The sequence below is a fragment of the Anthonomus grandis genome, chromosome 17 (genome assembly GCF_022605725.1).
Source record: "Anthonomus grandis grandis chromosome 17, icAntGran1.3, whole genome shotgun sequence".
Lineage (NCBI taxonomy): Eukaryota > Metazoa > Arthropoda > Insecta > Coleoptera > Curculionidae > Anthonomus > Anthonomus grandis.
The window spans coordinates 6,351,705-6,371,362 of record NC_065562.1 but is presented as its reverse complement, the minus strand read 5'-3'; the positions used below and the strand labels follow the sequence as shown (position 1 = coordinate 6,371,362).

Below are 19,658 nucleotides of genomic sequence, written 5' to 3'. Positions count from 1 at the left end.
TATTATGACAGTTTATTTTGTATGTTTACAGCCGTTTGCACCAATTTTTTTTTATGAGACCCTTAAGGCACCTTATGTATCTGCTATACCTCTGTATAGTACTTTTAGTTAAGTTACTAAATTTGGTCACTTAAAGCTTCCTTAGCGGCCTTTTTAACGGCCTCCCTCTCATGTAAAAAGTTAAAATTGAAAAAAAAAATACTAACAATGTTTGTACACAGTGACGGTAGGTATATGAACATCTATTTAAAATCAAAAATAGGTTAGTTTTAGCCTTTAGGTTAGCTTTATTTTTATTATCAATATACAGTGCATCCCAAGAGTTATGTCTAAATAAATTTAAAATTCAGGGGTGTGTTCAAAAAAAAAAACGCTCGGGCCCGTCGATTTTTATTTCAAGTTGCGCATTTTTGTGCGTGAAGTTTGTATATACAGGGTTGCTCAAAAATAAATTACGACCATCAACTTAATTTTTTCAAATGAAAGCACCTTTTTTTATTTCATTTTTGAATTTCGCGTGGAATTCTACGTATGTTTCATGCATCATGTCCTATACATAAAGTCAACAGTTATCGAAAAAAAGACGATTAAACATTATTATTGAAGTTCACCTTACGAGTCACCTTATCTCTGAGAATTTTTATACAGAGCAAAATTCCATTCATTCGTGTATTTTCATAGAAACTGTATGACAGTTGTACGCCAAACAGATATTGTCAAGTGTGAAGTGTACGAGCAAAGTTGCGGTTTTCACAATGGTAAAGTTAAGTACGAAAAAAAATAGAAATTCTGTGCATGGTTGGGTTTGGTGATAGAACACGTACTCAAAGAGAAGCTGCTTAATTATTCAATGAAATCCATCCAGATCGTCCTCCTATATGTCGAAAGGTGATGAGTAGAATAGAGGCTAAATTTAGAGAATTCGGTCATGTTAGAGATCTGCCGAAATCTGGTCGTCCTGCTCGAGATGAGAATGAACAACTTGACGCAGATTGGGCAAATTTACACATGACGAAATCTATAGTTCACCGAATAGTTAAAAAGCACAAATATCACCCCTACAAAGTTATTCCTGTGCAAGAGTTATTTGATGACGATTTCGATAGGCGAAATGAGTGTTGTGAACGCTTACAAAACATGTGCAATCTAAATAATAATTTAGTAACAAATATTATTTTTTCCGATGAAACCACGTTCTGTTTGAATGGTAGTGTGAACAGACAAAATTTTCGATATTGGGCAACAGAAAATCCGCATTGGATGATGGAGGTAAACACCCAGTACCCTCAAACACTAAATGTGTGGTGTGGAATAGTGCGCGGAAGAGTAATAGGTCCCTTTTTCTTTGAACAGACTTTAACGGGACAAGTGTGTCTCGATTTTCTCCAATTTGAATTAGTTCCAGCATTACTAGCTTTATTTCCAAATTCATTGGACCCAGACTATCCTGACGAAGAACTAATTTTCCAACAAGATGGCGCTCCTCCGCACTATGCTGCCACTGTGCGTACATTTTTGGATGAAACCTTTCCCAATCGGTGGATAGGAAGGAGAGGACCCATCGAATGGCCTGCTAGGTCGCCTGACCTAACACCAATGGACTTTTTTTGTGGGGATACCTCAAGTCGAAGGTATTTGTTAATAGTCCAAATAATCTAGACGACTTGAAAGAGAGAATTCGCAGAGAAGTGCGCGTAACTCCGGAAATGATTGAAAATGTGCAACGAGACTTTATTGATCACCTTGGATATTGTCAAGCCGTGAATGGCAACCATTTTGAACATTTAGCTTAATTTTTGTTATTTTTTTATTTGTCGCATGAATCGTCTTTTTTTCGATAACTGTTGACTTTAGGTATAGGACATGATGCATGAAACATACGTAGAATTCCACGCGAAATTCAAAGATAAAATAAAAAAAAGGTGCTTTCATTTGAAAAAATGAAAGTTGATGGTCGTAATTTATTTTTGAGCAACCCTGTATATACAAACTTCACGTAAAAAAATGCGCAACTTGAAATAAAAATCGACGGTTCCGAGCATTTTTTTTTCGAACACACCCCTGAATTTTAAATGAATGTTGACATAACTTTTGGGATGCACTATATGTAATATGGAGAATTATAGTTTTATTGTCTGTTAACAATTAGTACTTCAATTGTTACAGAAAATATGAAATATGTTAATCCTATGGATGACTTATTAATGAAGGATAAATTTGAGGAAGACATTAAAGTCCTTGACTTTTATTATTTTCATGACATGGATGACTTGGATGACTGTTAATAAAGTCCACTATGCTTCGTTTTTTGGAACTAGTAGATGTTGAACTGGCATATCTTGATGATATGTAAGCCTGTGTTGCTCCTTTAAGATAGATAATGATGAATGTAAACGTTCTATTTTTAGAAATAATAATTTGTCACGACTGAACCTGATACTCTAACACTTCGCTTTTATGCAAGTACCAGGCTTCAGTCTTTTTACAATTCGCATTTACATTCATCTGCTTGTTTTCAATTATATTGATTATATGTTTTAATGCAATGGAAAACAGTATAATCTAGTTCCCTTATAGTAAAATGTACGGGCCTTTTCCTCTTATTTTCATTAGTCATGGCAACCAAAGCTTATGCGGGTTGGTGTAAATATAAGTGACACAAAGAAACTAAATGAATACGTAGAGAAACTGGCAAAATTATTAAGTGCTACGAAAACAACAGTCCAGAAATCACAAGGGTTCCATCTAGAAAAACCGTGTAGTGGAACAAAGACCCTGAAAGAATGAGGTCTGTTAGAAAAGAATTTAACAATGCCAAATACAGTGGAATATAGGACATCTCTAACTAACTACCATAAGCGACTAAGGCAGGCAAAAAGGGACTCTTGGAAGAAGTACTGCAAGGATTTTAAAAGCATTCCAGACTGTGTTAGACTCCAAAAGGTTCTTGCCAAGAAGCAAGACTGCACGATTAGCTCCCTACGCAATGGCGATGGTAAGTATACAACCACAGGAAAAGAAACACCGACCGCACTTGGTGGGTTATAAAAGACAATATAACTGGCAGTCAGGACAGTGCAAAACGACGTTAACATAAATCACATGGAGAGAATTGGGAAGCTACCAAAAAAGTTATGGCATATGAGAAGATCAAATGGGTCAACTCATTTGAGCCCTACAAATCTGCTGGCCCACATGGAATAATTTCAGCAATGATGCAAGAAGGACCAGAAGAATTAATAAGTAAACTGACTGAGATATTAAGGGCCACTCTAGATTATGGATATATCCCTTTGAGATGGAATTGCCGGTACGGGTTGCTATTATATCCAAGCCCGGGAAAACTGACTGTTCTCAACCCAAATCTTTTAGACCGATAAGTCTTATGTCTTATGACACTAGAAAACTGCTCGACAGACACATTAGGGATGGAGCATTCGTTGAAAATCTTCTGCTGAAAGACCAATGTGTTTACATCGCAGGCAAATCTATAGAGACGGCGCTGCATAGGCTCGTAACTATGGAAATCAAAGAGGTATTACTAACTGCCTTCCTGGACGTCGAAAATAGCTTTTGACAATACACCTTTCGAATTTATTACGGACCGCAGAACAACTTGGAATAGATGCGAGAGTATGCAGGTGGATAAACTGTATGCTCAGTAGCAGGAAAGTAAAATGCGAACTGCTGAATAAAACTGTGGCAGCCTTTGTAAATGAGGGATGTCTTCTGTTGCCTATCCTGTGGTGTATGGAGATAAACGACTGCTATTAAAACTAAGGGAAAAAAGCTTTAAAACCTTAGGATATGCAGATGACTTAGTGATATTAGCCCAAGAAAAAAATAATACAACGGTGAGAGAAATAATGCAAACTCCTCTGAACATTGTGAAAAACTGGACAGAGACGGAAGGTCTTAAGATCAGTCCCCAAAATCCGCAATTATACCATTTACCAAAAGAAGCAAGATTGAGGACCTTGGGCCACTGTTCTTGCATGGTAAAGAAATTCCTATGTTGGGAGAGACAAAATATCTGGGAAGTAGCTTGGACTCCAAATTACGCTGGAACCAACATCTCGACAAAGTAACCAAGCGATCGGAATCAACGTTATTGGCGACCAAACGCATGCATGGGCAAACCTAGAGATTACAGCCCAAAATGGATCTATACCAGAGTAGCGCCCAATATAACTTATGCTGCACTAACGTGGTGGCCAAAAACCCTGCAAGTAGCAAAAAGGCTTAAGTTAAGCACAATACAGAGGCTCGCATGTCTAGGCATAACAGGAGCCATTAAATCTGCACCACATCTATGCCCAAGCCCTTATTAACCTCTCACCATTACACCTAGTGATTCAAGGAGAAGCAAAGCTGGGACTGTAGCGAATGGGAAATGATAGTGAAGCTAACTTGACAGAACACCAAAGAATATCAAAAATCTGTGAGGCAATCAAATCAATGATTTCGGATCACATGATTCCAACACCATTCCAAGTTGAATATCCAACCAGAAAATAATGAACTGACAGCAACCGCAAACCAGACCGAAATCTTATTTGGTACACAGATGGATTCAAGACCGACAAGGGAACGGGAGCTAGAATTTTTATAGAAAAACCTTAGCATAAAACGTCCCATCTGCTTAGAAGACATGCCACAGTTTTTCAGGTAGAAATACTTGCGGTACTAGAATGTGCTAAGGAAAACATGAGGAGAGCATACACTAATAAGCAGATGCTAATAATAACAGATAGCCAAACCGCCCTAAGGGCCCTATCGAACCCTAGGGTTACATCAAAGCTGGTTTGGGAATGCCTCCTAGAACTGAAAACCTTAGGAGACCGTAATTCAGTTAGGCTTATATGGGTTCTAGAAAATGAAAAAGCCGATAAACTAGCAAGAAAAGCCTCTACGGCAACGTACATCGAACCGAAACTTGCACTGGGAGTGCCAAGAAGCACATTCCGCAGTGAGATCAGGGACTAAGTGAAAAGAAAACATCAAGCTCGCTGGATAGAAATGAGACAGCTGAAGAGAGAAAACACGTTTTTGAACATTAAATTAGACGAAAAAATGACTAGAGACCTCCTTACATTTGGGAGGATCAAACTGAGAACACTTATAGGTATCAGAACGGGACACATGGCCGTTAAAGAACACCTGAACAGAATTGGAGTGTATAGAGGAGACTTTAAATTGTCATTGTCCAAAAAGGAATCAGAAATATTTCGACTTGTGATTTGCAATTCCAAGGTCTTGTGCCACAAAAGGCAATGAATATTTGAGAGAGACACCCTGGACCCAAAAGCACTAGGTACACAGCAGCAAAAAATCTGTACCAGCTGGTACAGGGCAGCGAGGCGCTAGGCTGAGTAGTATATATTATGTATATCGGGGTAAGCACAATAAGTCTTTAGGCTGAGGTGTATTCGGGCACAATGGACGAACCCCAAAAAGGAAAAAAAAAACCAGAGCAAAGTCATAAATTGTTTAATTATTAATAATGAACGAAAATTTTTTTATCGATTTTATGACATGACATAAAAAATAAATAACTAAACAACAGCAAAATTCCTAAATAAAATACGATGGTGTCCATGCAAATGATTTTTAAATTAAGAGACTCTTAAATTTGAAAGGCCTGTTCGCTAATAGCCAGATAAGAAAAAAGTCAGTGCAAATGGCTGTTAGTAATTTATTAACTTCAAATTTAGTACTTAAAATCTTACTCGGATTCTAATCTAAGATGTTTGTTTCCAACGAAAATAACCTAGTAGAAAGTTCATTCTAGGAACTTACGATGTTACGCAAAGTTATGCTTAGTATTAACTAAATTAAATTTCAAATAAAAATTAAAATTACGCTTACGTATATTTATTTCATTTACCTTTTTATATTATGAAGTAAAGATAAAAAACACTGCAGAAAATACAAAGTAAAAGTTGAGATTGAGATTAAGATTAAAATATCGGCATTCGACAAATGGAATCTGCCTAGCTATAAGTCAGGTGGAAAGGGCAGACGCTGACTTACTTCCAGAATGCAGCTACCTATAAATTCTGAACAGGCTTTAGGGTCCTCTATTAACTGGATAGGGTCACCCTAAAGGCAATAAACCCGAAAACACCCCAGGATAATAAGGATACTTTAGATAAACCTGCAGACATTCTAAGGCAAGGTGGAGAAATGCCTTTGTTGGGAGAAGTCAAATACTTAAGGTAACAAAATGAAGCGTTCGGAAGTCATCCTTATGATAGCTTAACGATAGCATGGACATATAAGGAATAACATATCTGTCCATGCATGACCAGGGTGGGCAGTGGTACCGATCATTACATGTGAAGCTCTGGCGTGGTGGCCAAAAATTGCAAATTACAACAAGACAACATCTACGTAAAATATAAAGACAGCAGAGAAGAGTAAAATATCAACAATCGTAGCATTTTTGAAGACCTACTCGAATACATAGAGCGATCAAAGGCTGATAAAGACACAATAGCTGAAATTTTTGGAAAAAACCAATATAAAAGATCTTCCATCAATTAGGAAATCTTTGCAACACTGGCGGTGAAACAACACATGCAAGAGGAAATAATAAAATCTGCAGATCCTGATAATATCAAACAGCAAGGCCGTCCTGAAGGCGTTTACGAAGGACATCCCAGGATTACATCGAAGCTGGTAGGCAGCTGCCTACAGGAACTAAAGAAACGGGGAAACCGCAACAGACGACAAAGCAACGTCGTACAAAGTAGGATCTAGCTCCCATAGGATACATTAATTTTGCTTATCTGCCTCTATGAAGGCCATAGCCTTATATAAACAAAATAACAAAATTCAAAATAAATATTCTAAATATATAACATAAGTTACAATTCTTATCTAAAAGTAAAATTATAAAAACATTTAATCTGCAACCAGTGGTAAACCCTTTTTTTTAATTGGACTGTAGATTCAATGCTTCTAATATCAGCAGGTAGCATTCTATAAGCCCTGATGGCCATATAATGAGAACCCCTTTCATAGTAAGCTGAATTATGCAATGGAATGCGGAGATCGCTTCTATGTCGTCTAATTATAGTCACATCCTCAGCGTACATTGCCCTATTCTCAACAACCAAATGATTGTGTTTTTTCACGAATAACACCAAGGAAGAAAAGTATAAGGAGCGAAGGGTGAATATTTTTAGTTTGCTGAAGTAAGTAATATAACTACAGGAAGTTCTGTAGGTCAGGCCCAATAAACAACGAATGATACGCTTTTGTACTCTAAATATATCTAGAGCTCCTCTTGCTGATCCCCAGAAACAAATACCACATTGTAAGATACCATACCTGTCCGATATAATATAGGCGAAGAGATACCTCAGACACTACATCCCTTAATCGTCTAATCAATCCGCACAAGCTAGCTAATCTGGAATAAAGGTTTTTAATATGTTTCTCCCAATTTAAATTGGGATCAATGTGTATTCCTAAGAATTTAATACTATTGGCTACAGGGATTGACTGCCCACCAGACTACACAAGTAGAGATTCTGAGACAGTGGCCTTCGAAAAATTAATCAACTCCGTTTTACTAGAGTTCAAAGACCACTTACTGTCCAGACACCAGGTCCTCATGCGCTCCACTGCGGTTGAGCCCCGTGAAAGATCTGCCACTGTCCTTCTGGCAACTATAACTGATGTGTCGTCGGCGAATTGACAAATCATATCAGAAACGACCAGCTCAGGCAAACCATTGACATATAATAGGAAGAGCACAGGTCCCAAGATTGAGCCCTAAGGCACACCTCTTCCTATAATTTGCGGGCGAGATAACGTTGGTGAGCCGGAATGTGTCACACAAACTATTTGTTCTCTTTGATCTAGATATGAACTGAGTAATTTAGATGCTGCACCCCTGATGCCATACCGTTCCAGGACGACCAGCAGTAAAGAATGGACCAGCAGTAAAGAATAGTCAACCGTGTCAAACGCCTTAGACAAATCGAAGTACAGTCCAGCTACACTGGCCCTTCTCTCAAGATTTTCCATGATATATTGTATTGCACTATGAAATCGTACAACTAATCTGTATTGGTGTTTCTATTATTTGATGGTGAGTTAAATAATTCATAACTATTTGATAGATAACCCTTTCAAATACCTTCGATATGGATGGTATTACGGATACCGGCAGATAGTTGGCAATATTCGTTTTTTCTCCCTTCTTAAAAACAGGTACTAATTTTTCCCGCTTAAGAGCAGAAGGGAAAATTTGGATAGCAAGACTTGGGTAACCTCCACCTGTCTCTTAAAACAAAAATTGAGGATAATGATCACACAGATTAGAAACAAGGACTTTAGAAGATATGACAACACTTGCATTCATATGTGTAAAGATGTTGACCAACTGAGAGGCACAATGAGCAGTGATTCTAGTATTGGAGTTAATGTAAGGTATTACACCAAAGGTCTGCATTAGTCCAAGCAAGGCCATCACGCCATGGTTATCAGGATTACTAAAGTTAAAATTAAAGTCTCCTGAAATAATAAAGGAAATTTTGTTATTATACATCTCATCAAGTAGGTTAGCAAGATTGTGGAGAAAAAATTGGCTGTTACCACTAGGTGATCTGTAAACACAAGCAACTATTATAGAACTATTGCTATTAATAACAATTTTAGAAATGCAAAATTCAAGTCTTTTTCTGTGCCAGTCTGTAGACTGTTTACTTCCTCTTCTTTAACATGATCACTGAGATAATCTTCATAAAATATAACAGTGCCGCCTCCTTTTGAACAAGAGCGACCGTAGTAACTTGAAAGGTTATACCCATGTATCTTTACAAGTGTTATGTCCTATTTTTTTGCCAATATTCAGTAATTGTGAGAATGTCAGGAGATAGTGTAGCCAGCAGTACCCTACCCGTATTACCCCTAGGGTATTATTTATATCGTAATGGGCGATTTTAACGCCAAATTGGGAATAGGGTTGAAGGCAAGCACCGTTTGGATTAGGACAAAGAAAATATATAAGAGACAGGCTTGAGACTTTGCAGAAAACAACGTATTAGTAGTATTAAACCCATTCTATAAATTGCCAAAGAGAAGACTATATACATGGAAGTCGCCAGCCGATACACCTAGTAACATTGTCCGGAACCAAATTGACTATTTGTTAATAAGTTAACAAGAGAAGTATACTTAACAGTAAAATTAGAGAAAGTTAGGAAGAAAATGATTCCTCAATATGACATGAAGGCTTTACAACAACCTCTAATTAAACAAAAAGCAAGCAAATACGTTAACATAAAGGTAAAAAAAAGAGGTGAATGACATGCAAACCGAGATTAACGAATTCACCAATTATAGGTACAATTCTAATAATACATTCAACAAAGAAAGAATTATTAAAAGGAACCCAAAAATAAATCTTGAATGACCAGTGAAATTTCAAAGCTAATGGAACACATGGAAGTAGCAGAATACATAGAAGTAATGAAGAAGATTACAAAAGGATCCAGACACAGATTAAAAAAAAGATTAAAGAAGCCTAAGAAAAAAGAGCTGCAGAGGAGAGATGCGCAGAAATAGAAATACTGCAAGCACGACAGCTTTAACCTACAAAAAAAAAGAGGAAACTGGAACCTTTAAAAGCCATAAGTTATAAAAATCATAGACATAAAAAGAAAAATTATCCTTAAAAAACATGACCTGAAAAACAGGCGAAAGTTTATAACTCTGAAAATATCCTCGAAAATGGCTGCAATCAGAATTTATAGCATTGTATATAAAAAAGTTTTGTAGAGGAGGTGTTTTCTTTACAAATAAAATGCCAATTCCAATATTATCAGACTCTAAAATATATTACAAACAATTCAAAAAACAAAATGGCAAGAACACTAGAGAAAATACTTCCCCTACAAAAATTTTCTATATTCTTATAATGGACTTTTCCCTTAATATTTATAGCGTTGCCCAAAAAACCTGGAGCAAAGAAGTGCGAGGAATATCGGACCATCAGTCTGAGGAGTCATATGCTAAATATTTTTCTAAAATCATATATAGAAGAATTTATTAAATTTAACAAATGCGAAGGGCAGATATCCGAAAACCAATTTGGTTTTATATATACAGTCGGAACCAGAGAGGCACTCTTTGGAGTTCAAGTCCTAATACAGAAATGCAGATACGTCAACTGTGATGTATACGCGTCTAATCTATTATGAAAAAGCATTTGATCGCGTTCAACATCATAAAATGATCAAAATCCAGGAAGAGGTAGACTTGGATGATAAATATATCAGATTAAATTCAAATCTCTACTGAAATGAGACAGCTTGTTTAAGATCTGATGGAGACCGAACGGAACACATGAAAATACCACGTCGTGGGGTAGGACAGGGATGTGTTCTCTCACCTATGATATTCAACTTATATTCCGAAAAAAAAACCACGAAACCCTGAACGGAATAGAAGAAGGTATCCTTTTGAACGGAGTCAGACTGAATAATATTCAATATGTCGACGATACCATAGTGGTAGCAGATAGCTTGGACTAACAGAACTATAGCACTGCAAAGATTAATGCGCAGTACGGTCAACAATAGGGTCTTAATATAACGTAAAGGAAACGGTAAAAAAAACGAAACCAGTGACCATCAGCAAAAGAAATATAAACGAAGATCACCTGTATGTCGAGGGAACTCGAATTGAATGTAGTCAACATATAGATAGTGCATAAGAAATAAAATGTCGTATAAGAAAAGCAAGTTAGTATGTCACAAAATGAGTTACTCGTATATCTTCAAAAGTCACAACATATGTCTTGAAACGAAGTCTTTTCTGTTTTATTCTATGGCGTAGAATCCTAGACCACTAGAATTCTGGAAGCATTTAAGATGTAGCTGTATAGGATAATGGAATGAGAAGTCCAATACGATGGACAGCTCACATCATAAACGTAGAAGTCTCAAGAAGAATAAAAAAGAAAACTAGATTACCTTAAATAAACATCGATACTCCTTACTGCAAACCATAATACAAGGAAACGTATAGGAGGACCCGGAAGATGAAGAACATCATAGTTTTGGACACTACGGACTTAGTTTGAAAAAAAGCTGAGTAGAACTATTTTGAGCTGTTACAAAAAAAGGTTTTAATGGCCAAAATGATTGCCAACATCCGAAACGATAGGTACCTAAAGAAGAAGAAGAAGTAGAGTATGGAATACAGTGGTGTACCAAGAAATGGTAAATAGGATGAACGTGCTAGAAGTGGATCTACTTACTTTATTAAACCAGAGCTTGCACTAAAGGTATCAACAATTACTAGGCGCAAATACGAACCTGGATGAAGTTAGACACTTAATTCACTGGACAGATATGCTAGTTGAATAGGGACATATTTAGGAAAATTTGTATAAACAAGAAAGGGGTCGGAGACCTTTAAACTTTTAAAAAGAAGCATTAAACGGGACACATGGTAATTAAGAGACACGTAAATACATTCTGTACTCGGAATAAAGGCTGCAGTTGTGACAGTGCGGATTTCTGTCTTCATTAGATCATTCAGGCGGATTATGTAAATTTGTCTTATTTTCCTTTTAAAACTTCGAATGGTCGAGTGCAATTTAATGCGGATATTTAAAAAAAATTGATAAACTGAGATATTTTCTTTCATGTCGCAAGATTCTTTAAGCATTCCGTGCCGATATACCATTGTCAATAATAACGTTTAGAATGCTTGTAATGAGATAATAATTAAAGGTTTGCAAGATAAGATATTCGATTTTAGAAGGATGTTGACCTGGATTGGTTACGTTGCACATTTTTAGCCACCTAAAAATGTCGGTATGTGTTATAAAACAACCTAGTGGTGCCTCCCCCAGGAGGTTGTTTGGTCAATGACTTCTCAATTTCGCTCATTGGAAGAGTAGAGTCGAGTTTATCCGATCTATATTTAGGCTTTTTATTCGCAAGGTTTGGGTCAACAGCCGGGCAGACATAAATTGACCGCAAACCACCACTGAAACAGTCCGACATTGGGCCATCTCCTTTTAGAATATCAATCTTCCAGTATATTGCTATCTGCTTTGACGTGCAGGTAACAATATCTGCGTAATTCTCGTTAGTAAAAGAAGCCATTTTAAAAACGAATTCATTTATATTTCTAGTCGTTAGAATCTAAGTGTGCTGAAGTAGATGGGATAAGCAAAACTATACAAAGCACACTCTTCACTCAAATGGTATGTAGTTTTCAGTTTTTAGGTATTTATGACTTTGTCTTGCCAAGTGGCTTGCGATCTTGCCGATTATTAATCTTTTCATTCTTAAATTAATAATATCCTAGTCCTATTTTATAAGATGAAAAAGACACTGCACACATATCTGTTAAAGAACGTGTGCAAAGAAATAAATGTCAAAAAAGTACCAACGACGATTAAAAATGTACAATGACTAAAGCCGACTTAATTGCATCATGACAATACTTTCCTGTTCCTACCTGTTAATAATCTAGTATGATGATCTGTTTTATTTATCAAACAAATAAGAAATTATGCAAAACATTTTTTTAATTACTGTTGTTTTAAAGTGGAACACAGAAATTTTTAATTATTATATTATTGGGGGTTTACTACGTTTAATAATTCCAGTAATTTCTGATATCCATAAATAAACGTCATAAATAAAAGGTTCGTAAAGTAGTATTAATGATGCGATAAGGATAATTTATTATTGGTAACTAATTATTGAAAAATTAGGTGTATTCTGAAAAACATCGATAAAAAACCACTTAATTATTAGTTTTAAAAAAATAATTATTCCACATACCTTTACGGTATATACATAGGTAAGGCATATTCCTAATGTGTATAAAGGGTTTGACACCAGCGGCCAATCCACTGTTCGGGGATCTGGAAACAATAAAAAGTTTGTAATTAAGTAACTTCATGTGTAATAATAATAAGTAATTAAAACTTATTTTCATAATACGGACATCAAACGTGTCTTTTATTACTTGAATGAAAAAAAATCGACTGACAGGTCCGAAAGTTGAATTAGTCGTTAGGAACAACATATAAAATGCCAAAAAGTTTACTTTTCTTCTTTTTAAGTATATAAGTATACAGGGTATTTCGGAAGGAAAGGGAAATATTTTGGGAACATGTTCAGAAGGTCAAAATAGATAAATTAACCGATATGGTTTAATCCGATTCTCAACCGTTTCTGAAATAAACGGTTCTAAAGTTTTTTTGAAAGATTTTTTATTTTAAAAGCAACATAAGCAAATACTAGTAAAAAAACAAAATTTAAAATGTTTTCGAAAATACCCCTACCAACTTCAAGGCAAGCTGCAGCACATTTGTTAAGCGCTCGTGTTGCACGTTTAATTGCTTGGGGATTGTTTTTAATAATATTTGAAGCATGCAAAATTTGATTGTGGAGTACTTCTACTGGTGTTTCGTACACTAGAACTTTCATCCACGCCCAGAGGCAACTATCTAGTGGATTTAAGTCGGGTGACCTCGGTGGCCAAACTTGAGGTCTTCCTCTGCCAATACATCTGCAAAATTAGCGGAACATCATCCAAGATGTGTATTAAATGGTCTTCCAAAAAACGTAAATATCCTTCTTCAGTAAGACGCTCATCTAATACAAAAGAACCAAGCAACTGGTCATTCAGCATTCCACACCACACGTTAACACTGAGTCGACGTTGAAAGTTTCGTTCAAACGTGGCATGAGGATTTTCATCTAACCATCTATGTTCATTGTGTCGGTTATTAATTCCATCGCGGGTAAAATGAGCTTCATCGCTAAATAAAATGTATTTATGTAGGCCTCGATTTTGTTGGATCCATTCGCAAAATTGAACCCTTAAGCCATAATCATCCTCTTAAAGATGTTGAATCGGTTGAATAGGGAAAGGCTTAAAACCATTTTTCCTAAGTGTCTTCCAAAGTCCACATGTGATGCTAATCGAAGTTCTTTTGTTATCCGCCTCGTACTAACACCCGGGTTCTCTTCAACCATATCCAGAACATTTTCTTCAATTTCCACATTTAGTTCCGCCTTTTGTTCAGAATTAATTCTTACGCTTGGAAACATTCCTGTTTCCTGAGCATTTGCAAAAACTGTCTGAAAAACTTTCCGATTAGGTATTCTTTGATTTGGAAAACGACGTCGGTATTCATCAACAGCACGTAATGCGTTATCATTACAGAAACCATACATGAATATCATGTCAGCATACTCCCTCTGGGTGAATGTGTGAGGCATTACGTTATGGAAACTTTGCGTTTTTCAAATTGAAACGCTCAGAATCAATCAAACGGACGACCACGCTTGTCAAAATTACCTGTAAATTAAAATAGGTATTAACAATGATGAAATACCCGCAACGTGAGTTAGAAATATAGAAATACAGAGAACGTAATTATTCCAAAAATTTACAAAAAAACTTTAAAGCTGATTATTTCATAAGCGGTTAAGAATCGGATTAAAACATATGAGTTAACTAATCTTATTTTGACCTTCTGAATATGTTCCCAAAATATTTCCCTTTCCTCCCGAAACACCCTGTATAAGTATAGGGCGGAAAATGCTTATTAAGGGAATTAGGGGCACTGAAAGTGTCTACATTATCTTTGTTTTCTTTATTAGATTTACAGATTTATAATCTATATAAATCTATATTTCTTTAAAATGTAGTATTTATCACCTTTGTACATATTTTGGTGAATCATGCCTTGGCGCTGCGCCGCTAGATGGCTAATATTTATTTTACCGTGTGGTCTGACGGTCAACAGGCGGCCATGATGATGAGAGTTCGGTTGGGCCATGAGAAATGAAACAAACGTGTTTTTGGAGATTCCTGAGTTTTTTTGAGTCTGAGTATTTTAAACAGAAAGGGTGAATTTAAAAAACGATTCGTTTTTAAATTTTAGGCTTAAAAAAGAAAAAGGAGGCTATAAATAAAGTAGCCTCTGCCATAAGATTTGATCCTAAATCAAATGGTGATACCGTTGATTGAATATTTGGGAAGATACGCAATCCTGTGTTAAAAAGTGTACCCGGTCGACTATCGGATTGCCGTTCAGTTTCGTGCACCGTGTGGTGCTGCCGCGAAGCGTCAAATCTAGGAACGATTTTATTTTAGCTGTGTGGACATGGCTTTTGGCTTCTTTGAGTCAGGTTTTCAACGACGCTGGAATCTCCGGTTACGCGGCCGTGTTGGATATTTTTTTAAGATATGGGATGATGCTGCCAGCTATGTTTTTATTTTTTTTTTGAACATACAACACGGTGTCATTTATGTGGTGGGCAAGTGATAAGTGATATACTTAAGGGTGGAGGCATATTGAAATTTCTTAAAAGTTTAATTTTATAAAGAAATAATTACTTACCAAAATATGTTTTTGAGACAAAAATTAATACATAAATATATATAAAAAGCTATTTTTACAAAGTTTAATACAAGTTATAATTCCAACAAACATTATGTTTCCTCCATTTTGTGTTCAAGAGGGTCAAGTTTTTAAATAAAAAGCCCGTTGCACTTAATTAACTAAAAACTAATATACATAAAATATATGGAACAAATTTTAAGATATAAGTAGGTTTCACGTAAATATTATAAAGAATAATTGAAATTATTCATAAGACTTAATACCGATGGTAATATAACTTCTTGATCAATAATTTGTTGTAAAAAGTAACCCATTTTATCATGTGATTCAATATCTGAAAAATTGTGCAGCGTAGTGAGATCTGTAAAGTAAGGGGTTGTAAGTGAGGATGTTAATAGAAATAGAAAATAGGCCACATTTTAAGTTTTAAGCGACACAGGAAAATTCTCAATTACCAGTTGTTACAACTATACTTAAAACTATAAAAAGATACCTAGTAACAAAAAAAAACATTTTGTTTAAAGACCCCGCATCACGGTTATAAAGGACGTCAATAGAGGTGGTATAATTAGAGGAAAGTTGAGCGATATAGTGTCCTTTTATAATAAAATCTAAATACTTTGTAGGTAAAATCTAAATTTGGCAAAATCATTTAATTTTTTTTCTGGCGTTATTTCAAAATATATGACAAAAGTATTTATTAAATGAAGAAATTATTGTGGCCACTTTTTCTCGCCTATACGATGACACTTTTAAATTTAAAATACGACGTTCTGTCTTTAAAGAGCCATCATCAACTTTGTTTTTCTTTGTCGGCGCTATATTGACCATTTGCAGTTTAACGACGCGGGAATCTTTGGGCGCCCGGCCGTTTTGTTATTTTTTTAAGACAAGGGCGATGATGATAACAGCGCTTTTATTTATTTTGTTATTGCCGATATTTAAATGAGCTGTGATCTCGCATAAATAACTAGATAAATGTGGTGGTCAAGTAATGTATTGGAAGGTGCTATCTCTTACAACTTAAATTTTATTAACAAATAATAAATTACTTACCAAAATCCTTTTTTGAGACAAAAATAAATAAATAAAAACAAAAGAAAAATTCAATAAGCTTTTATTTATTAATTAGAAAATTAACAAAAATATTAAATAAAGGTGATGATATAGGTAGGTTTCACGTAAATATAAAGAGTAAATTAAATAATTAAAGATTTAATATCTATATACGGTACTATAGTTTTTTAGAGTCAATAATTTTTTGCAAAAAGTAGCCCGTAATGTGATTTTTGACAATACGGGTTTGTGAAACCAGCCAATATCTCAAAAACTGTATAGGGTAGTGAGATCTGTGAAGTACACTTTTTTTGGACAAAAATATTGAAAAATAGATACCTTTAACTGAAATTAATATAAAAATAAAATCGCAAAATTTAAAAGGTTTTGAATAAGGGTGTAACAACACTATAAAATTTAGAAAATAGGTCATATTTTAATTTGCAATACAGGCAAATACTTAATTACTAATTCTTGAAACTAGAAAAAGTTAATAAGAAAAAAAAACAAATATTTTGTTTAACAGTATGAAGGGTCTCATCGCGATTATACAAGATGTCCAAAGTAAGGATGAGCAGTAAATGGTTTAATTAGCAATCTAAAAATTGGAAAAATGCCAAATACTTCCTAATATTCAGGAAAAAGGTGAAATTTGGCAAAATGGTTTTTTATTTGTTTCTGGCGTTATTTGAAAACATAAAATAAAATCGTTTATACATTGTTGTAAACACTTTCTCTCATTTACAAGTTAACATCTTTAACTTTTAAATACGACGTTCCTTCTTTAGAGAGTCATAATCAACTTTGTCTCTTCTTGTCGACGCCACGTTGGCCACTTGCAGTTTTGAATAACCCTTTTAATTGCTTTTCCAACGAGGTAATTTCTAGTGAGTAGTTGTAATCATCCCTATTAAATATTATATACCTCTCTCTCTTTAAAATACAATTTCGAATTTCAAAAAATTCAAAACATACTTTATTCATAAATACATGGTACCTACTTGTTGACATGGTACTTCTATGATATAAAATAGGCACATTAATCGACATATTACTAACACATAATTTAAAAACAATACACAATAGTGGGTTCAACATACTAGTATAAACACAAAATGTATTTTCAATTTTTCACAAATTCTAACCTTTACATCTTTACCAAAAACTAATTATATACTATTGGCCTATTCCTAACTATCTTCAAAAAATTCTAATGCTATAAAAATACTTGCTTTTAAGAAGTTCGTTAAGGACTTTTTAAAGCGAGGAGAATTTCTAGAGACTTTTATGACATTTGGATAATGATTAAAAATTTTTATGCTCAAGTAAATAAGAGAATTTTTAGTTCACTTTTCGGGATGGGCATTGGAATATTATATTTTTTTCTGATATTATAATGTTTTAAGGAGCCATTATTTTGAAGATACAATTTATATTTTTTGTATATTAGGCAAGCAGACTCAACAATAAACAAGCCACACAAGGAAAGCATCTTTAAATAGGGGTCTGCATGTCCTGTGGAGATTTATGACACATATATTTAATGGCTCGTTTTTTAAAAACAAACATCGAGTCAAAAAGCCGTTTATTAATGCAACTCCAAAATGTTATTCCATACTGTAGGTATTTTTGTATGAAAGTAAGTTCCAACTTTCAACAAAAAAAAAATAGACCGTTTTTGCAGATATCAATCTCAGTTCATTTAAAACCACTCTAACAGCATAACATCGTCTAGCCAGTTTGTGCCTTTTGACATATCTCCATAAAACTAAGGTTTATGATCGATAACAATTCCAAGAAATCTGTTAAAATTATTCACTTCCAATTCTTTGTTGTGAATCATGAACTGCTCTGAACATAAAAACTTAATAATTAAGTCTTATCTATGTTTAAAGACAACAAATTAGCATCAAACCACTGTTTAATCATTAATAAATCTTTAGAAATTGTTCTTGTTAATGTGCTTTTATTATTGTCTGCCCATAAGATAGTGGTGTCATCTGCAAAAATAGTGAAGAATCCTCTTATCTGGAGAGACGCCAGGTCATTTATATACAATAGAAATAAAATAGGACCGAGAAACGAACCCTGCTTACTACACAAAGTTCAGACAAACTGCCATTTGGCCAAACAAACTTTTTTCTGTCTAACAAAACAAAATGTTAACCATTCTAGAGCAACTCCCCTAAACCCATATTTAGAAAGCTTACCAAGCAGTATTCCATGGTTGACACAGTCAAAGTCTTTAGAGAAGTCGCAGTAAGTGAACTTCTTCAAGCTCAAATATAATCTCTCCAGGAATGAAAACATTACTCGACATTCATTTAATATGTTATTTTTTTTAATTAGGAAAGCTACCATTCGTACTATAACCAGTTTCTCAATAACTTTAAAGGCTTTTTAGGCTTTATTTTTATCTTTTTCATGAATGAATTTCATCATAAAAACAATTATTGAAAATACTTAAAATACTAAAGACCATAAACATAATATATTGATTTAAAATTTTCTTAAAGTAAAAAAAAGAAAAAGAGAAAATGGCTCTCATAGACATGAAGAGACAATATCTTTAAGAGTTCGGATTGATTTTTGTAGATAAAATAGATAATTTTCTGTGAGGTTTATAATTAGATTTTTTTAAAGATTTTTTAATAAGATTTTGAGATTCCCATTTTAGGTTGTTATAAATCAAAGTCTTAATTAATAAATGCAAAAATTTATCAATATGCTGTGGACATAGGTTTGGTTTATTTATATTTATTTTATCTAGTAATATTTTATTAATTTTTAAAGGATTTTATTGTGTTTTGACATAAATTTGAAAAATTCTCTGATGGGTTCATTAGAGAAGATACATTATTTAATTTTGCAAAACTTTTATTAATTAAAAATATTTCTATCTTAAAAAACTGAGAACATTGTTTTTACATTTTCTTACATTATTGCACCCACGATACGCACACTGATTAATTTTGCCTAAAGGAGCCATTGTCTCACAAACTAAACACATTTACATATATCTATCTATTTGTGATTATGATATCCAAAAAAATTTTTTAACAACTACCAAATTTTAATACGGCAAACACGAATCTGTGCAAAAACTCTCCCACACGACTCAGGATGATCGGCCGATTACCAATGAGAAGCGACGGACGAAATTATTTTCGCGCATACTGGAGAGAATCGCCATCTATTTTTCACG

At 34.5% G+C, this 19,658-nt stretch overlaps 1 protein-coding gene across 3 annotated transcripts in view; it reads right to left on the bottom strand.

Annotated features, from left to right (window-relative positions):
- LOC126746473 (elongation of very long chain fatty acids protein AAEL008004-like) overlaps positions 1-19,658 on the bottom strand; it is a 225,214-nt gene that overhangs the window by 43,827 nt on the left and 161,729 nt on the right. For all 3 annotated transcript variants that reach the window (XM_050454749.1, XM_050454748.1, XM_050454747.1), the window contains exon 3: positions 12,819-12,901. In XM_050454749.1, the coding sequence (XP_050310706.1) occupies positions 12,819-12,901 (83 nt within the window). The remainder of the gene's footprint in view (positions 1-12,818; positions 12,902-19,658) is intronic.